The 14231-nt window shown below is 40.6% G+C and overlaps 1 protein-coding gene across 3 annotated transcripts in view; it reads right to left on the reverse strand.

Annotated features, from left to right (window-relative positions):
- The window catches only part of palld (palladin, cytoskeletal associated protein), a 68346-nt gene that overhangs the window by 33063 nt on the left and 21052 nt on the right, over nt 1–14231 (reverse strand). For all 3 annotated transcript variants that reach the window (XM_084920655.1, XM_084920656.1, XM_084920654.1), the window contains exons 3-9: nt 9116–9291; nt 7106–7169; nt 6336–6453; nt 6200–6262; nt 2778–2919; nt 2627–2650; nt 1810–1929 (exon numbers count right to left, since the gene is read on the reverse strand). In XM_084920655.1, coding sequence (XP_084776781.1) covers nt 1810–1929; nt 2627–2650; nt 2778–2919; nt 6200–6262; nt 6336–6453; nt 7106–7169; nt 9116–9291 — 707 coding nt within the window. The remainder of the gene's footprint in view (nt 1–1809; nt 1930–2626; nt 2651–2777; nt 2920–6199; nt 6263–6335; nt 6454–7105; nt 7170–9115; nt 9292–14231) is intronic.

Here is a 14231-nt window from a genome sequence, read left to right on the forward strand (position 1 = left end):
ATAAAGATCACACACACACACACACACACACACACACACACATACACTGCATCACTGCATATCTGATCTGAAGCAGCAGCTGGGTCCAGTCAGTTCAGTCTGATGCAATTCCTGTTTATTCAGCCTTTGCTTTAAACTGTGCGGTGAGTCCCGTTGTGTACATACACAGTTCTGTCTGTGAGCATGCACACAGAAATATTTGTGTCCCGCTCCACTCACAAATTTCACCTTTCCCTCACATGCGACATAACAACAATACACACAAAAGAAGACAGTGATCTTCTAAAGACCTACCATGGCAGCTTTTATTAATGAATGTAAACTGCAAGACCTCAGGGGAACTACTGGACTATCAGTGCTAGTGCAAAGAGCCAGAACTGACTCCTTTGCCAGATTTCCTCTGTTTTGGAAAACTTCATCTTTATTTAATTTTATCTTTTGAAAAACAAGGATATTGGCTTAACTGTTTAAAGCCTATTAACCCTCTGAAATATTTTATTTTTACTGTTCTCCAAAGAACAATTAAAAACAGGATAGGGTTACGATCATCTAGGTATGATTCAGACCTCACAGTGTTAAAGCCCAATAAGGAGAATATAGACCATCACCAATGGATTTCTCAGAAATCAACCATGATTAAGATGCTTGCCAGCAAGTTCTGTTACTAAAGCCTGAAAATACAAAGTCTGGCAGCACGACGGCACCCAGAACCTGAAACTAGAATCATTGAAAGCAAACAAGTTAGAGCCCAAAAAGTCTGGCCTTCAAAATTGCCAGGACACATGTAGGAAATTAGTTATTAACTCTGAAATTCCTCCGGATTTGGGGGATTTTCATGTGACTTCAACAATGGATAATACTGAAACCACAACTTAAGACAAGGATGTCAAACTGTCTTTAGTTTATGAGCCACATACTCCCCAATTTAATTCCAAATGGGCTGGATCAGTAAAACCAGTGAATTATAACATTTTTTAAATAATTTTTCTTTCTTTCTGTGTAGAGAAGCTTGAGTAAATTCTGAAAACATTAACAATCAGTGAAGCATTCGTTTACGAAACAGATGAGATGTCTTAAGAAAAATAAGTCCATTTTCAACTGTAAGTTTCAGTTTTTCCACGTTCAGTCATTCTACTGTCATTGCAAAGAAACGCTATTGTTGTGAATAAAAGAAATGCATCTGCACGGCTTCTTGGCTTAACCAATCTGCGGTATGGCGGGTGATCAGTAATGTCTTAGTTACAAACAGAGCCGTAAAAGTGACAATGATTCAGACCTTTGGCTCGAACAAAATTAAGAGTTCTGAAAACCAGTCTCATGATATCATCCATTCCAACATCTTGCAACACAAAACTTCCTGCAGCTACAGTAGAAAAATCCAAACTGATTCACTTCTACAATAATTTTGCACAATGCAAGGTTGCGCAGTGGACCACATGTAGATCGTTGGTTCTTGCTGAGAGGCCGTATGTTGTGACAGCTTTTTGCCTAACCCATATGTTTTGGAGATGGGGAACAAAGTAGTCTTTTGAATTTTCCCCCTGGTCATCGAACATACTGGGATGGGTTTGGCACCTTATGGTTTATATTGCATGACCAGTTACTGAACCTGAAAAATATAAGTCCGGTAAGCAACCAAGCCAGAGATAAAATGGTCTAGTTTTTAATGTAGCTGGTTATTGAGTCTTTGACTTTATGTGGGGAATGTGGGGAATTAATATGTGACTCCAACATCTCAAGGCACTTCTATATTTGCCTCATTGGCTTGTTAATATGCTGATAATGTTGTTCAGTCTGTTTCAGACGCACCTGGGGTAACGGTGAGTTGGGCTGTGCTGCTAACAGAGCCATAAAGATTGGAGGCAGTGCAGCAGAACAGACCTCCGTCCTCTGGAAAGGCCTCGGCAATAACGAGGGTGCAGATCTCCTCTAAAAAAACAAATAAACCACACCTCTGAAAAAAGTACATTTTTGATGATTAAGAGAGTTGGAGCTGAGAGACAGAATAAACACAGGCTTGAGACACTGAGACTTGACTTGTTGTGACTTGATTTGTTTGTGATGAGCAGAGTGACACGTTGACACTTGATTTGTTTGTAATGAAACATAATAGAGATATCACATCAATATGGGGATGAATTACATACACAGAAGCGTGACGATTGACATGTCACGTAGACTGATGAATCACTATTCAGACGCACGGAGAGCAGGGAGAAGATGAATAAGCACAGACGTAACTATTAATGAAGAACAGCCAGACACGAGTGCAGATGTTCAGGGATGTCTGAGTGATTCAAAGCCAGAAAGACGCACCTGAAATGACCCCTGAGTCACACAGGTGGAAAATATCTGACATAAATTAGTGTGTGTCATTGTTTATGTGTTGGAGTTGGCAGATGATGGGGCTTCATGGACTCCCTGTGACTGCAGCAGATGCAATAATGAGTGTTGTGTCAGATTTATTGACTTGTGATCTTCTGTAGTTATGACCTAGGCTGCAGTTCAGCTTGAGTCTCCAGCCAAAGTTTATAATCCATTGCTAAATTTAACCACTGACTGCGGCTGGGAACATGAAAGCAGAGTAATTGATAGAGTAGTTCTTGGAGGAACTGAGGTGACATACCTGGCTCAGCTGCAGATCGAGGCTCTAATTTACAGCAAATAACAGACAGAGGAAGAGAACAAAGACATTATGATTATTAATGGATGTGAAATCAGTTTAATTCTAAAATCTAAAAATGGCTTAGCTACAACAGTTTGCTCAATTGTCTCACTTTTCTGGAGAATACGAAAATCAGGAGAGTCCTGGATCTCGTTTCCCTGGCGGTACCATCGGACCTGCAGAGGAGGACTTCCACGAACCCTGCACTCCAGAACCACTACCTGGCCCTCAGATGCCTGGGCATCCTGCAGGAGCTGCACACAGGAAGGAATGATAAGCCAAAACATAATGAAAAAATAAGAGAGAGATCATGAGAAAAAGGAGCGAGTAATAGGTGACAAGTACAGAAGAAGGAGAAAGATGGCATGGCAGTAGCTTATATGCAAACAGCAAAGTGGATGAACTTAAGGAGCTACAAGGCTATCAAAAAAATTAAAGCTTATTTTCACAGGACTTCCACTTTAGCAAACCAGGAGTCCCCTTTAATTGGCTCCATCTGGTCCCTTCGTTTTGTGCCTCAGGCAATCAGATAATGTACCTTAATCTGGCTGTTTATTCCATATATTTCATCTTTAGTCTAAAATGAGCATCTGTTTCCTTCCAAATAGCTGTCACGAAGTGCCGAGACTTAAAACGAGCTTAGATCACTTTGTCAAAATTGATGAAATTATTTCTTAAATATTTGGACACTGACAAACCGAATGTCCTTAAACAAAAGTCATTGTTTCCAACATCTGTTAATCATCATTGATATGGATGTGCACTGGAAGTTTTTGAAACAGGATTTTTATCACATCACCCAACAATTACGTGATGGTTTTTTCTTCATAAATAATCTCAGTTCAAAATAATCCAAATGCATTTTATACTGGCCTTGGTGCAGCCATTTATTCTATCCGCTGCCTGTTACAACTTGTTTTAGCTCCCTTCACCCTCACTTTAAGACAACTCGTCTCTGATTGGCTGCTCCTAATAGACATAAAATTTGAACAGTGGGTGGGCGGGGCTTCAGGGCAGCCAGAGTCCATGACGATATCTGCTCTCACTGATCATACAGAACAAAGAGGAGTAGGAAAAAAACATCCTGCTGTCTCACAGGGATTACTTGTGCAAACTCTGACCTCAATACTTGGAATTTTGGCCATTATAACACTCCTCATTTTTAGAAAAGAAAGGCCTAACAGCTCCCTTTTAAGTTGGCTACCATAAGCTAGTACTTTATTAGTATAGCTTTTCTTATAACAGAATAAATTACACTCTTTGTTCGTTAATTATTAACCCTTCTAATATTTTCAGTTGTTTTAAGTTTGGTATAAATCGGGGATTTCAAGCTAATTTTCGTTCCTGGGTCACGGCCCTTTAACTCAAGTGACCCTAACCAGTAAAAACATTGCAATAAAATGTAGCTTTATTTTAGTGTGAGTAAGAAGAAATAAACAGTGCCTGTTAATGAACCATCCATTCACGATAAGTAATTGTAATATCAACAGTACGTCAGGTTAGGTGTGCACTGGAGTTCACAGTGAATCTACAAAATAGTTTTTTCAAACTAAAAAAAATTAAATAATTTGACAAGATCCAGAAAATATTTTTACCTTTTTATGCATTAAGTGCATATGCACATGTATGTGTGCTTTAAGGGGGATAAACCCCCCACATGGGTGCTCTTTATTTCCCAGTTGGAGGCCCTCCACTTTACAAATGACCACCTCTGTCCAATTAATCACACCACAGCTTATCAAGTTGCAGAAGTTAAGAAAAAACACATCCTTATGAGAGCTGAGGTAAAATCCACGGTGACATGGACTGCTACATCCCTCTACAGGAGGCACTCAGTGTCAGTGTGGATAAATGTGCCTCTCACTCTGTGTTTCTGGGCATACTTTGAGAAGAGCATGGGTTGAATGTACATCATGGGTGTGTGGGTGTATGGGTGCGCTGTAAGGGTGACATCACAGTGCTGACTTCACTACAGGCAAACATCCTCTCATCGAGATGATTAAAGCTTGCTATAGTTTTGAAAGGAGGCTGGGTGCGGGGGTGAAGAAAAACAAGTGACTTTTTGTAATGAAGTGCAAAATGATTTAGAGACTGACTGGCTCAATGAGAGTGAAAGAGACCTGACCCTTGTGGGTTTGGCGGGCATGTTTGAAGCCTCAACTCGTCTCATTCCTGCCATCACATGACCCACAGCCTGAGGAAAAGAGGGAGATGAGGGCTGTTGGAGGAGTGCTGAAGAGTCTGAGTTGGAAAAGGACGTCCTGGAGCCTGAAGAGGAGGAGCTCCCATCAAAGTCTATGTTTTATCTGACCCGCACTGCTGAAAGCCACAGCACTGCATGCTGTTATTATGGGAAGACAAAGAGTCTGAGGACAATGTTTAACACGTTCTGTGTTTGTATGTGTACATGTACATGCATTGCATGCATGATGAATTGCATGTATCCTTTTTATGGTTTGGGTAACAATTCCCTTGTTCTTTTTAAAGGAACTCTTCATGGTATAGCATTCAGATATGTCAGACAATGGCAGGCTTCTAATTTTGCCACAGCAGCAATGAGTTAAAAACGGTGCTTTATGTATAGACTGTACATAAAAGATAGACAAAGAAACCATGATGTCACCCATTGTTTTGTAAAGTAAAGTTCTGGGGCCTCTACTTTAGCCTTGTGGTTGTCGCCTTGATGTTTTTTTTGGAGCCAGACATGACGTATATGGACGAGATTTCAGAGTTATTAGCTAAACTTGGCATGCTTGGTTAGTGAGCTGCATCCCCAAACTATACAGGTACACCTGCAAATTAATGATGAATATCATATAAATAAAATAATTTCACTCACCAAGACCTGAGCACAGACTTCTTGGATGTGCTGTTAGTATAATTAACCACACACGAAGCCACAATGGTTGTCAGATAATTGTATTAAAAGTGCTTCAGGGTAACCAACACCACAAATGTTACCTAAACTTCCAGTTCAGTGACTCACATCAGTAACTAGCAACAGTATCGACAGCAACATAAAGCTCCCAAGCCTTTAGTAATGGTTAACTTTAAGTCTCAAAGCAATTCAAAGGCTAAGTAAGGATAAAAATAAATTAAAAAGCTACTTTGGCTGGTTCCTTGCCTCAAGAGTTCACCACAGTGGGTACCTCTATATATTTAATTTTGACTTTATTTAATTTTACATCAGATGCCCTTCCTGTTTAAACTCCAAAAGAAATTTGTGTTTCAGTCTAGCATCGAAGAAGCAACCTTTCACTTGTCAAGCAAATATGTGTGTACTACACTGAAAAAAACATAACCTTTTGAGAGAAATTAGCTATAGCTCGCTAAACTGCCTCAAGTGGCCATTCAAGAAATTGCAGTTTTTAGCACTTCTACCCTGGCTTCATTTTTCAGTCCCAGAGGTTATTGGTTATTGTTGTGGTTGATTATTGATGGGGTTTTTTTAGCAGTCACACATGTTCATGATGTTTGCCATGTCTACTTACGTTTTGTGTAAAGTATGTTACACAAAAGTGTATGCACACTTACCTTGGTGAACAGAGGAGGGCCTGAGACTTCACCAGCATAGAGTGATGAAACTGGGCTCTGCATCTACAAGACAACACACATTTACTTTTCCAAACAGATGAAGTTATTTAAAGAAAGAGAAAGAAGGATGTTTTACCCGCTGTGGAGGCTGAGACAAGGACTGCACCAGGGTGGTGCGATGAGGTAGCACCTCAGGGGTTTTGGGTGAAGATGAGCGTATTGTTAGGGACATCGAAGTAGTCTTCTTCTGGACTCTAAAACAAAGAAAAACACAAACAAAAACTTATTTCTAAAAAAAAGGGACCAATTTCAAAACTCTGTACGCTTTTATTTAAAATATAATGCTTGAAGGAAAATTGCCTCCACAGCAATTAAGATGATATCAGTGATCTTGGCTTCAGTGGGTAAACACAAATGGAAACAGAAACGAATATCAGGAAACAGTCCAGATGCAGGGAGATTTATACATAAGATAATAATGAAAAACATTTAGAAAAAGTGAAAGGACTCAGGGACTGCAAAAAATGCCCTATTGTAAAAATGGAATTGGAATTTCATGCCCAAAATGTCGTTAAATTAATACATATTTTTCACGATTGGAGAGGAAATTGAATAAAACTAAAAGTTAAAGTCTCATGAATTAAAAAGTTTAACATTTGGAAATAAGTAAGAGACCAAACATCTCAGGTGATTTTCCCACCATATTAACCCTCCCCAGGTCATTACTGTGATTGCTGACTATGTTCTGGGTCAGGCTGTTGGCTCTTATATAGCCTTTTTAGGACCCAGTTAACTAGGAGCAGGCACCAGACTTGATTAGTCGCTCAAGGGCTCGGTTAGCCTGTTGGATAGTTCAAGGTTCACTGGGTCATAGTGTCAAAGGTAGTTGTGCAGGAATATACATACTGAGGCATGGCTCCTGATCTAGACTTCGATGCACCTTCTCCTTCTGAGTCTGATGACGACGCCCCTGCAGTGGAACAGAATCAGAAGCTGCTGTGGTTTATGTGCTACAGAACATTATATAGGCCATTTATTTCCAAATAGCTTAACAGATTTACTGTTTTTAAATATGCAACTCTAAACAATAAAATTATGACTAAATGTTTCTCAAATCTTGAAAAAAAAATCAATTTCTTTCAGTACATCACACCCAAAGAGGATCAACAGAACAGCAGTCCAGTTTTGTGGAAGAAGGAAGTATTGGCTTTGTAATCTAAATTTTTGCTAGAGTTTAGTCACAAGTGTAAATGACTGCAAGGCTTACATTTATGGTGTTAAGATGAACACTGTCCCAGCTCCAACTGCTTTTTCAGGATCATTCTTTTCAGAAAACATAATTTATCTTCATGTAGTTTCTTCATCTCTTCTACCTTCATCTCTCCCTATCCGTAGCATCCTTCTCTGCCACACCAACCCTCTGCATGGCCATCTTCACTACATCCACAATTCTTCTCTGTTGGTTCCTCTTTTCCTTCTACTTGGCAGCTCCCACTTCACTATTCATTGTCTGCTATATCCACTATCCTTTCTCTGCACATATCCAAATGATCTCAACCTTGCCTCTGCACCTTTGTCTCTAAACCATACAACCTGAGGCATTCCTGTGATATACTCGTGATCCTGTCCGTCCTGGTCATGCTCAGTAAAATCTTAGTACCTTCAGTTCTTCCACTTCCAGGTCCACTTTCTGACATTTTGTTAGTGCCACTGTTTTCAAACCATACATTATAGCAGGCCTCTTTACCAACTTGTAAAGCATTCCTTTCTCTCTTTTTGTTATCCTTATGTCACAAATCACCTCTGACCCTAATCTCCACCCACTCCACCCTGCCAGGACTCTCTTTGTGTTGCTTTGAATGGTTGACCCCACGTATTTAAACTCATCTACCTTCACTGTCTGTCTTCCTTGCAGCTTGACTGTTACACCTGTCTCCCTCTCATTTTCACACGTGTCTTATTTCTAATGACTGTCATTCCTCTTCTCTGTAGCATACCATCTGTTAGCCTGTCCACCACCGCTGCAAACAAGCTGCACCTTCTGGCCTTATCTATAAGTCTCCATCAACACTCTCAAAGCAAACATTGCATCTGTAGTGCTCTTTCTTGGCATAGCTTCTCAAACCACAGCAATAAGATGAATTAAACGATTGGCTGTATTCTCCTGTAAGACTTAATATCAGTCAATACATTTGCAAAAGCATCTCTGTAGTCTCAGCTGGTCAGTTATTTGGTGTGTACTTTCATCTAACCAAATTTTCATTGGCTGGACAATTACTGTCATTACATCCATAGGACAAAAAGCGCTATATAAATAGCCTTTCAATCTTTTGTAGCCTCCCATAATTTTCTGCATCAGAAGGAACAGATTACCTGTTAAACACCACCATGTTTTTCCCACCGTGGACTTCAGAGATGGCTACAAGCTAGATTACAACACGTCAAAGAATTTGCTAGTACGGCTGCATTTGCTTAAAACAGATTATTAAAAAGTCAAGTGTAAGTGCATTTTAGTTATATGACAACACACATACTGTGCAGTCACAACTGCACCAGGCTTCAGCATCTGACCCAAGGAGCAACCCAAACAAAGCTGGATGTCTGTCTCACATAAGTATAAAAGTTCCTTGTTGTCTGTTTTGTTTTCAGTTTGAAATAACAAGGTTTACAGTGTTTCAGTGTGCTGCATATACTGCCTTTTCATGTGTGTATAATTAATTTAGGCTAGAAAGCATAAAAGGCAGAGCGCACGATATACTTTGTGGAACATTTTGTTAATCTGCAGATAAAATTAACCCTCTCTAACCCTCCATCGCCTGGGAACAATTGACTACGTACAGGTATCATTTCAGGCAACCAAGACTTTGGTTGGTTGACAACAACCCCAAGAAGAAGTAATGAAACGATCTGTCTGACCTTCAATGTAAACCTCAGCTGAAGTATTATCTGCTCCGAGACTGTTGGAAGCCACACAGGTGTAACGTCCTGTGTCGTCCTCAAAGGCTTCAGCAATCACCAGTGTGTGCAGGTCACCATCCCTCCAGATTTGGATGTCAGGAGAGTTGTGCAGCTCACGGCCTTCACAGAACCACCTAAAGGAAGAAGTACAAGACAAGTTTGATTACCTCAACATGTTATAGTAATAATTCATAAGAGACCTAAATTAAAATCATTTTTAAGATCTTGTTTGCCTTTGGGTCAGTCTGTTTAGGGGTCTCCACAGCAGATCATCTGTGTCTAGCTCACCCTTTCTTTAGCATCCTTCTCTGTCTCACCAGCTCTCTACATTCCCTCCTTCACTGAATCTATGAATCTTCTCTCCGGGTTTCCTCTTTTTATTCTGCCTTTTTAAAGACATTCCTATTCCTATTCTAAAAGGAGGCCCTGCTCAAAACAAATTCACTAATAGTATGCCATTTACTTACACAAACAGGTTCCTTATTAGACTTTGCAACACACAACAGCTCCATATTTTAAATGTTGGACTCTACAAAAGTATGATTGCGTCGATCACAGCTCAAAACATCCTTATTTATCTTATACTGGAGTTTGGCGCTGCTCCTATCTATAACAAGCCATTTAGGCTCCCTTCCCTTCCCATTAGGCTAACTTAGTGCAGTCTGAAGCCAGAGTATTTGGTTTACAGGGTTTACTCTTACATAAACTGACCTAATTTTTTTGAGACTTTGGTTATATTTAAAATGATACTTCACCACTGTAACAGTATACATGACAGAAAATAAAGAAAAGCATAACAGAGCACCCCCCGACCTTTATGGAAACTTAAAAAGAAGCCTATATTATAGACTCGTTTGACTCATAACAAAAATTTATGTCTTGTCTATCTGACAAGGAAAAGCCACAACTCATCCTGTCAAATACAAAAACTTAAATACACCTCTTCCAAATATGATGGAGGCCTGCCAAATAAATTAACATTAACATCTACTCATTCACACACACGCACACACATACCAGGAATGTCTAAGTTTCCATATCTGCCAATTGAGGCATGAACAAGACGCCGTGTTACGGGAAGCAGAAACACCCTTTCCCCCTTTCCAATCAGAAGCCTGTGTGTCTGGATGGGCGCCTGGGCTCTGCACCACCTCCTTGGGGTTTTGCTAACACAGACTTTGTTCCCTGATCTGGGACCAAGGAGGGATGAGAGAGTCCACCACACAACCAGCTTCATACGTCTCATCACTCTTCACAGGGTTATGATTAAAGCAGACCCCCCTCTTCTACCAGCCCTATGTTACCACATCAAATAGAGGATCAAACAGCAGGAATCAAATCAACCATCTCCTACAAAATACGCACATTCAAGTCCTGGCTTCAAATGCCTCGATTTGTGGGGAGACTGTTACTTTTATCTGCACTTGTATCTCTGGGTGTCCTAGTTTTAAGGTATTTTAACACATGAACACACTTCATCAGAACCATACTAAATGGAAGTTGTGTATCTTCTATTCAGATATTGACCTCTGAATTGACAGGGAGAGGGTTGGAATTCCCAAAATGCCAGGAGAACGAACAGCTGTTCTGTTCCTTCAGAGCCCAGACCTGAGAACATTCCTACTATCTGGGAGAGCTGCGTAAAAATTCCTGACATCCTGCCGTGTGGCCGTTACATGATTTTATACACCCTGGTGTGTCAGTCAAACATCAGGCCAACTCCTCTTCCAGAAAGCAATCAATCAGCCAAAATATCCAGACAACACTTCATAATCGGGGATTTACACCTGGGAGACTGGGTGTGGGTGTGGGAGGCAAGCGGAGAAAGTGTATGAATGGCAAGTACAGTAAGAGAAGGTGAATGAGCATGAGTCAGGCGGGGTCGGATAAGAAAAATTATACGCCCTGTCATGACTGAGACAGATCACACTCAGCGGTTCATCAGGATCAGAGACCGACTGAACACTGCAGAGCTTTGTCAGCCTCTCTCAGCTTTCTCAGCCTTTAACACCAGCCACCTTCATAGATTGATAAAAGGATTTGGGGAATATTTGCCTTATTTTTCCTGTAACAGCTCATTTTAAACATGACCAAAGTTTTAAAAAATTTAGTTTGCATAAGCGCAAATAATCTGTAAAACCTAAAAGCTCTGGCTATAGACAGTTTTTTCTATCCTCGGCTCTGCATGATGTCAAGAGATGGATGTAGCTGGGGCTGCCTTAAACTTGCATTCTTTCTGATAGCCAGCAGGAGGCGACTCTTCTGGCTGCCAAACAACTTCAGCTGCATTAAGTCTATAGAAAAATGGTCCTAGTCTCCCTTGGTCTGTGACCTCCATAAACACTTTCCTCATAAGTTTACAGGCTCAGTCACTAGTTTTAGGTCATACTAGTCAAACAGTAAGTTAATATTGTAAATTTTGATGTTCAATAGAGTCAGAAATCAGGATCATTCAGTGTATGCTCATTGAATGAGAATACTGAGACCTCAATGAACTTGAGGGCTACACTAATGGCAAGTCTATAATAGATAAGGATTGTTGACTTAAAGCTTATCTATAATAAAAACAAGGAGATGGAAATTACACTTATGTGGGATTTTTCCTCTCTTTGAAACAAAGGAAGCAGGTTAGCCAGGCACCAGTGTGTTAAATGATACAAAACAGACAATGTGGAATGACAGTAATGAAGAGCTACTCAAGGAAGGATACATTATTCACCGTCGTGTCAACCCTTGAAGCAACAAAGACAAGGAGTCATCTACCACATTTCAGACAACTAAAACCCAGACAGAAAAGGCTGGGATGACACTAGATCCAGTTTAGTCCAACTTTGTTCTGAATAACCTAATTCAAAATTGACAGCAGCCTGTGACTGAGAGTAAAAAGTTGACATTTCTGAGCAAACCAATATGTCTGTGTGGTTTTGAAATCCATTTTTCTGGATTATAACCAGGCAGAGAAAAGGGAAAACAACTCATCTGTGTGACTGCAGTGTCTGCTGGGGATTTGCTTGGCTGCTCACCTCACTACTTTCTTTTAAGTCACTCGCCGTATTAATAAAAAATGGTTCACAATAGACTTTGCAGCCATATGCACTATATCTGCAGATTGCACAATACAAATCCCCTTCAGTATAGGAAAATCGCTTGGGCATTTCTCAAGTGCCGTTAAATTAAACACACACAGGAAAGGGCTTGATGTAACACATGACATCATTAAAGTAATGACTATGGTTTTTGTGATGGAGGATATTAAAGCTGTCAGAGGCAGTGTAAGTGAGCATTTTGTGCATGAGTGTAACTATAGTGAACAGAGGCCAGCAAACAACGGGGGGGATAGGTTTCCCACAGGGTGGCCTGACTCCATCCAGACGTTTCCACGCAGCAACATGTGTCAAGCGAAATGAAAAAACAGAACTGCAATTAAAGCATTTATGATATTAGTGGTCTTAAGGGGTTTTTTTTGCCTTCGGTAGTTTTACTTTGCAAGGGTCTCTCCTTAAATTTAAATCACAGGCCATGTACACAGTAGACAAATGGAAATGGAAATTTGTTCAGACACGCAGTTCTGACAAATCACAGAGCAAGGCAGGACTCATCAGCTCCTCTGAGGGTTGACAGAGCATAAACTGGGAAGCCAAGATCATCCCCAACAAGCACAACAATAAAAACCCTTATTAATCAGCCTTAATGATCTACCATTATGCATAATTACTAAGTAAACTCATTTAGAGACAGACAGTAATGTTTATTTAATCTCCTCGCTATTTCTGTGGAATGCGCTGAGCATCATGATAGGCCTAAACAGCACGGGGATGGGGGGGGGAGAGGACTTTGCTGAGTCCCATGCAGCAGTGCAGCACGCACAGAACAAACTGAGCTACCAGCAGCCTGATTTGGAGGGGAAGTAGGGTGTGTTAAAGAAAGCTGAGTGAAGGTAGAAATTTCTTGGCAGAGTGCAGAATTACCACCCATTTCCTCTTAACACAATACTATTACAAAACACAAATATTCAGAACATGCATATAAAATAGCTGAGAATGAATGGGCTTCACGAGCAACGCCTCACCTCTTCATTCACCCCCCCCTCCGCCCAAGGGCGCCAAGCCAAGAGGCTGATTAAACAACCCACCATCACCATCAAACAGCCTGTCACCAACTCTCTGAACAATGATAGCATGTGAGAAAGCAATTAGACAGATTTCAGTGAAGACAATTGAGGCCAGATGATGGCTCGAATAGCGCCGGGTGCTTTCTGTGCTAACTTAGCTCCATACAGAAGAAGAGAGCATTCCAAATGACAGGCCAAACCAGAGGCTGTTGCCCTGGCCTCGATAATGCGTGCTGAGGGCCACACTCTCCTCGTTTGACCCTGTTGTTATTTGCCTCTGTTGATGGAAAATTTTATGAAGCAAAGCTCAGTTTCACCACAAACCCAGACAGATGAAGGCCAGAGCACAGAGGGAAGAGAAAAAGAGAGAAGGGGGGGTTCAATCACTAAGATGACCTTGGCAAAGATGAAGGAATGGCCAGCATGCAAAATGCACACAAATCATTCATCCATCGATATAGGGTATAAGGCATGGGCAGACTACTTCCTGACTACTTTTTCTATTCCTTCAAACTCTCAGTGTTAAGTTTCAAGCCCATAGACCACAAAATTCAGCCAAAGTTCAACTGGACAAGAGCAGCGGCATCTGGGCTGTCTTTATCCTTAATTACAAACTACAATAGAGGTCAACTGAAACTACCCACACTATAGCAAGCAGTGTTGATTTTATTATCGTCGACAGACAAATCTCTCAGTTTATGCAAACACTACATAGAAAGCATATTGAGTTTCCTTTCCTCACGGATGCTGACTGAAACCAGCAATCAATCCAGCTTTAAAGCTCCCAGCCAAAAGGCCAAAAGCACAACCTCCATAAATCAAGAACATTTCCACCACAGTACTCCTTAATACTTTAAATTATAAGATTCTCACATAACGCAGTTTATTTTACCTAATGAATGAAATATTCAACCAACTTGATTTCTGGACCTTTCAAAAGTTTTGACATCTTTGATTGATGAT

The sequence above is a fragment of the Perissodus microlepis genome, chromosome 23, assembly GCF_051167445.1.
Source record: "Perissodus microlepis isolate ML-2025 ecotype Zambia chromosome 23, ASM5116744v1, whole genome shotgun sequence".
In the NCBI taxonomy this organism is placed as follows: Eukaryota; Metazoa; Chordata; class Actinopteri; order Cichliformes; family Cichlidae; genus Perissodus; species Perissodus microlepis.